General features: G+C 35.4%; 1 protein-coding gene across 1 annotated transcript; it reads left to right on the forward strand.

The window, feature by feature from the left end:
* Window positions 1–1,279: 1,279 nt before the first annotated feature.
* LOC110716153 (zinc transporter ZTP29-like) lies at window positions 1,280–5,722 on the forward strand. The gene is made up of 5 exons (XM_021894784.1): window positions 1,280–1,835; window positions 3,982–4,392; window positions 4,511–4,567; window positions 4,642–4,759; window positions 5,496–5,722. Exons 2-5 carry the CDS (start codon window positions 4,215–4,217, stop codon window positions 5,509–5,511), a joined length of 369 nt encoding a protein of 122 aa, XP_021750476.1. The 5' UTR covers window positions 1,280–1,835; window positions 3,982–4,214; the 3' UTR covers window positions 5,512–5,722.
* Window positions 5,723–6,570: the final 848 nt, after the last annotated feature.

Consider the following 6,570-nt stretch of genomic DNA (forward strand, 5'->3'; position numbering starts at 1 on the left):
ATATAACAAGTCTAACTTAAATAAATTCACTTTTAGTGCACAAACAAAAATAAATTCAAGAACCTCTCTTTAAAATAATTTAGGTTCACCTTGATGCTACGAAATTGAAGGGCTATACTCATAATTAATTTAACCATACATAAATTAATAATGAGATTTGACAAAATTTAAGAGGTTGGAAAAATAAACCCATTCATCTACTGAAAAATTCCAACACTAACTTGTGTATAAATGAAAAATTACATCTTCCAATATGAAGATTAATTAAATTTCAATCACAAGTTGTGAACTTTTAAGACTTTAATCAACTGAAAAATGATTGAATCCAAAAATTAGTTCAACATGGAATTTAGAAATCAAAGTTTCAACCAAATAAACAATTAAAGATTGGATCTTTAATATATTAGGGACTTCAAAATTACACATTCACCATAAACATTCACACTTTAAGCAATTAATTTGAAAAATTATGGAATTTAAAGTTTATGTGAAAAATGAGCTTACCAAATCAAGCACTAATTATGACTTCATAAACATGCTTAATAAGGTTTATTATTTCAGTAGATTAGTGACGCAACCATACATTTAATCTACCTTTAACATGGCATAATTAGTCAAGGTTTAAAGATTTAAAAATTTTCGTCAAAAACGAAAAACCCCTCGAAAAACATGTTTCTAGGTGGATTTTAGCTTCTAGACAGTTCTCAAAGAGGGTCAAAAACGATTTAGAACATCGAATCCACCCAAAATTCACTATTTTTGGGTCGAAATCTAGGTTCATGAGCCAAAGTTAGTATAAATACGAGATTAAAACTAATGAAAACGAGTTTCTAATTTAATTAGAAAACAAAACCAGAAATTTAAATCCATTTTAAATCATCTCAATTAATTATTAGTTACAATAATTAAAGTGAGTGCGGCTCCGATACCGCTATTGGGTTTCGTAGTGTCCGACACTATGCGGAAGAGAAACCCTCCCAAGACCCGGCTTCTAATTAAAGCAACTAAGCATGTAATCACATAATTAAACAACAAAAGAGAGAGAAAGAGAAATGACATTCTTACCCTCCACGCGTGCTTTGCTCTCTTACGAGCTCTTACTTGAAAGCTCTAGCCTCGCAAGTGCGAAGGCCTCCAACGGCTCGCACCCTCGACCTGACCCGAGCGGTCTTTATCCCGAAGGTTAGTCGGGACTTGACCACAACTACATTTTTGACCTAATGCAACGGTAAAGACAGAGCTAATACAACGGCTCATCTATTACCGTTGTATTAGACAAGGCTAATACAACGGCATCATGTTAATTATATCAAAAAGTGGGCTAATACAATAGTTTTAAAAAACCGTTGCATTAGGCCAGCTAATCCAACGGCTCATTTTGGCTAATCCAACGGCACATTCTAATCCTACGTCCTCCTAGGCTAATCCAACGACAAAATGGCTAATGCAACGGCACCGTTTTTATATAGGCGCCAAAATGAAATATTCAGTTATTAACTTCCCTCCTCATTTTTCCCCAAATATTCCTCTCCCTACGCACGATACGCAGGCCATCCATATTCTTCCCTAATTCTCATTTTGAGCTCTACCTTCATCGTTAACGTCGTTCAATCAGTCTTCACCGTTAACCATTTTTAGCTCTGCTTTCACGATTCATTCTTCTTTACATTTTAATTTCACCTAACTATGTTCACAAATTCACATTTTTTTCCAAATTCACGATTCGCCCAGCTTTGTTCAAAAGTAGATCAGGCGAAGGAAGGCAATGGCGGTAGCAATGGTGGTGGCTGATTGCTCGACTCTTGCATGTCACAAATTTCCTCGGATCTTTTAAGGTATACCTCAATTTGCTTGAATCTCTGGTGTCTTTGGGTTTAGGGTTTGTGTTAATTGAATTTTGTCTTTGTGTTTATGCCGGTGAATGGTTTGGTTTTAATTTTTTCGGGTTTATGTCAAATAATACACAAAGGAGTATATAATCTGGGTTTGTAATTTTCTGGGTTTCAATTCTTCTGGGTTCGAATTTTTGTACAATATAATTGTATTATGCCTTGTGTTATGTTGGATTGAAATAATTGTAATATGCATTTGTGTTATGTTGTCTCTAACTTGAAATGGAGCGTACCATAGCAAGGTTGAATAAACTTGAAATTTGTTTCATAAATTTGTTAATAAAGAGGTGAAACGAGTTATTTTTTATTTGGGATGTTACTTGATGAAAATATTGAATTTTTTGACAGCTATAAATTGTACAATCTATCTCTTCAATCTAAAAGGCACATCATTGCTGGGTTAATTTATGTTCAACAATCTTGAAGTTAATTTCTTTGGACTACCCCCTTGAGGGAAAGTAGTGATTTAGTTAAAGTTCCTAGCATGTAGAGTTGTAGAATGTAGATAGAAGAAGTTTGTCCAACAAAGTTTTATAATGTAAGAGCTCAACAACAGTCTTTGTATTACATCTCAATGATAACCTTCCCAAAAAATATCCAATGAAGAGAGAGTTCAAGTGCGTCAGTTCGTAAGCACTCTACAATCTACCACTAAGGTAATTCTCTTTGAGAGTCTGAAGTGCTTCTCTTATCGAATCTTCATCATGATTAGAGTGCTTCAAGCATATCAGCCTCTGTGCCACACGGTAAAGCATCGGAATGGGATAGTATTGCAATTCATTCACCTCCATTTTCTTAGCTTCCTGCACAAAATAATATTCAAATGTGACTACTAGACAACATAAATCTTTCTGACATATTGAAAGAGTCAAACCATCTTGAGAGGCTAGAGGTTTAGTACATGTTGATATTAAGAGCGATTGGTGAGTCAAGAATCTCAAGATGGGGGGCTCAATTTTCACAGATGGAGAGACTGATTTTGTTGCAAACATAAATGGCCTTAATATGTACAGATACTATACCGAGACCCTAATAATATTTGGCCATCGATATTAATTTTAAAGAGAAGGGAAAGGAAGGGAAGGTAAAGGGAAAGAAGAGGAGTGGAAGTGAAGATCTTGCTTTCATTTCCATGTATGGAAGAATTGTACCATTTGTATAAGGAAAATGGATTCATCTCATTCCTTCCCTCCCTTTCCCCAGCTTAATATCCAAACAACTGCTTCCCTTGAGGTAAAAATGTGAAATTGGTAGAAAAATATCAACTGGGGTATCCTGGCAAAACAAGGTTCTGCTGTGCAAGTGAGACTTGACCCAGTCTTCTAGCATGGAAAGATATTTTAATTTATCTCATAATTTTATCTTTGAACTCCATTTTTGTGTTTCTCGACTTTGTTTTTCTAAGGAGGGGACTGCTAGTCGAGGCTTCTATCTTTTTGAGGCTTGTTAGGATTTTACTTCCGCTTTCAATTTTAGACATGTAGTTCAACCTCATTTTGGTTGAAAAGATTATGTTGCTTTTCTTTTCCAACAGTAAAAAACCTGTGAATTATAACCTTCATAACATAACATAACAAACTAACAATTATATTCATCTTATGCTGTATGTAATCTATTTCCATCTCAGTCTTCGGGATTGGAAAATGTGACTTTCATAAGTGATAGGAATGGAAGAGTGTTTATATAATGTCTTCCATATTGCTGCTTGTACCCTCTCCTCACTTTTATTTGTTTGCTTTTCTCATCTCTCTCTCTCTCTCTCTCTCTCTCTCTCTCTCTCTCTCTATGTCTCTTAGCAAATTGGTGTGGTGGTAGGCAGGGAAGGAGGAGTGCATTTTGTCAAATTTGGTTGCTTCTTTTCTTGATGAATTGTTGTGAAAATTAAGATTCATTTTACAGCATGGTTCTCAAAATCATTGCCACTTGCAGAAATTAATTATAATGACCTTTGTTATTCTGTATTCTGCTTGCTCCTTTTGCTCTAAAATTTGTGAATGTTGCAGAGCTGCAGGCATGAAGAGACACCTACCTTCATGCTTCAATTATTCCCCTAAATCTTGTCTTGTTTTTTTTTTTTTTTCATTTCCAGGGCCTTCGGGTGGGTCTTAATTTAGCTTTGGCTATTGCTCTGCAAAACATTCCTGAGGTATAGTTGCCCATCCTCTCAAATGATGAGAGTACCTTTATAATACATATTTTGATTGTGCATATGCAAATGCAACAGTAAGGTTATAACTAGCCATACTTAACATTCAATTTATAACTAGTTCATTCTTAACATTCAACTTATTAGAGATTTTGAGTTGTTGCTTGGTGGAGATTATGCCGTTCTTAGTGATTGCTTGTTCTTGTGCCACAAACTATGTTTCTGCTGTCATGAGATACTATTTTAGTTTTAGAATTACTTTATTTAGTTTGTTAATGCATTCTAGCAAGTGGCAAGCATTTAAGATAGCATCACTCTCTGGTTTGGCGGAGCCCTTGGGTGTTATACTTGTAGGTATGGTCATATGGAACGAAACTAAATTCTTGGCATATCCCGATCTGGGTAATACACTCTGTTGTGTTATTTCATTTATCTTACATGAATAATATAGCCCAGATTTTGTTTGATGTAGCATACCTATTCCCAAACAGTTTAAATCCTGAGATTCTTGATGGCCTTTTAGGATCAGGTACATACTTGCATCAAATTTGTTGAAAATGGTTGGGCATATATCTTTTCTCTAATGAATTTGGGTTTTGGCAGTTGGTGGAGTGATGGCATTCCTCACCTTACAGGAGATGTTGCCTCTAGCGTTTGATTATGCTGGCCAAAAACAAGCTGTGAAGGCTGTTTTCTTTGGCATGGCTTTTATGTCAGCAAAGTAAGTAATATGAAGTGACTTATGTGAGTGAGATTATATGAAAGATTTCAATTGATGACTAGAAGAAAAAATGGTCTAGGCTTCGTGTCCTATATGCTCCTTTTACTTGTTTGACATAATTAAACTTAGAAAACAATTTCTTAATTGGAAGTATCCCTGAAAATTTCTTCAACTGCACATCTTTGGAACAACTTTCACTCATTTATAATAATCTTACTGGAAAAATTTCATCTAAAATAGGAAATTTAGCTTACCTCCAAATTTTCTTTGCTTATTCAAACAGATTAGAAGGTTCGATACCTGAAACTATTGGGAAGTTAACAGCATTGATTGCATTAGACCTTAGTGGAAATCAGTTATCTGGAATAATTCCTCCCAGCATAGGAAACTTGATAAACATACAAACCCTACATCTCATGGAGAATAAACTTACAGGAAATATACCACCTATAATTCTGAGTGGTTTAGTAATTCCAGGTGTATTCTCATTACCTAAGTAAACAATACAAGGGGAATCTAATAACATGTTTTGTTTTTTTCTTGAGCTCTACCATTGTTATATTCATAATGATTCATCAGTGCATGGGCCATAATACTTTATCAAGGTGTGGGTGAAATTTGGTGTTGTATGTCTGTTATTTGTATCCAGCTATGCTTCTTAATAACAACATGATATTTAAGTGCCTTATTTGTATCGTTATATTCAAGTATTAATTTCTTTTATTTTTACATGTAGGTGCATGGCGAGCTAGATGGAGATGAATGAAGTACAATGATTATATATTGTCATCCAACAAATGGAGCATACACGTCGGTGACTAGTTTTATTTAGTTCGAGCATGTGATGATTATGATTTGTATTTTGGACGATTTTTAATTAGTAAACTTTTATTATTTATTATTAGTTAGTATCAATAGTGTAACATATATATGGAAACAATATTTTGTAATGTAACGTACATATTATATATATATATACACTTCGTTTATTGTTATAAATATATTGATATATTTTATATTTATTGTTACCTTTTACATTTAAACTAACTAACAAAATATATATGTATTCCCTCAAAAAAATATAATACGTAGTATATTTCATGTACAACTGTTGCATTAGGTGAAAATATACCGTTGTATTAGGTAACATATACCGTTGTAGTAGGTGGAAAATACCGTTGCATTAGCCTTGCCGTTGGATTAGGTCTATAGATCATGATTTTGTTGCATATTCATCTAATACAACGGCAGCCAAAATGGGAGATTGAAAGGAATGGTGTCCTTCCAACAAGTGTATTACTCCGATAGAGGGTTCAGAATTATTACAGAGTTAATTCTTCAGTAAGATCAAGTGATCGGAATGCCTAGGTGGAGGCCGCTTCCGATCAGTAATATCAATGTACAATTGATGTTACAGCTTAATCTTAACTGAACTCTTTGGGTCGAACCCAATCGAATCACCGATCCGAGACGACGAATTAATCCGAAAGGATTTAATGAGTCGGCAGAGTTTTACAAATACAGACGTCGGATGTCGTGCCTAGGGCGTTGAGGCCGAGCGTCACAAGATCACAAGCGACAAGTACGAGCGTAGCCGTAGCACCACAATGGTCTAACCATGTGGATGCCAGGCTAGTTCGAGCAAGCATGCACTTGGCATGGCTAGGCGCAAGCCTAAGCACATTAGGTGTGCTAGGCGCATCATCGCAGCCATCACAGTCCATCGCAGCCCAAAAAGCATCTCTAGGCGCACCATGCGTGCCCTAGGATGGCTAGGCGCACCATCGCAGCCCTAGCATCATTTCTAGGCG

The sequence above is a fragment of the Chenopodium quinoa genome, unplaced genomic scaffold (genome assembly GCF_001683475.1).
Source record: "Chenopodium quinoa cultivar QQ74 unplaced genomic scaffold, ASM168347v1, whole genome shotgun sequence".
Classification (NCBI taxonomy): Eukaryota; Viridiplantae; Streptophyta; class Magnoliopsida; order Caryophyllales; family Amaranthaceae; genus Chenopodium; species Chenopodium quinoa.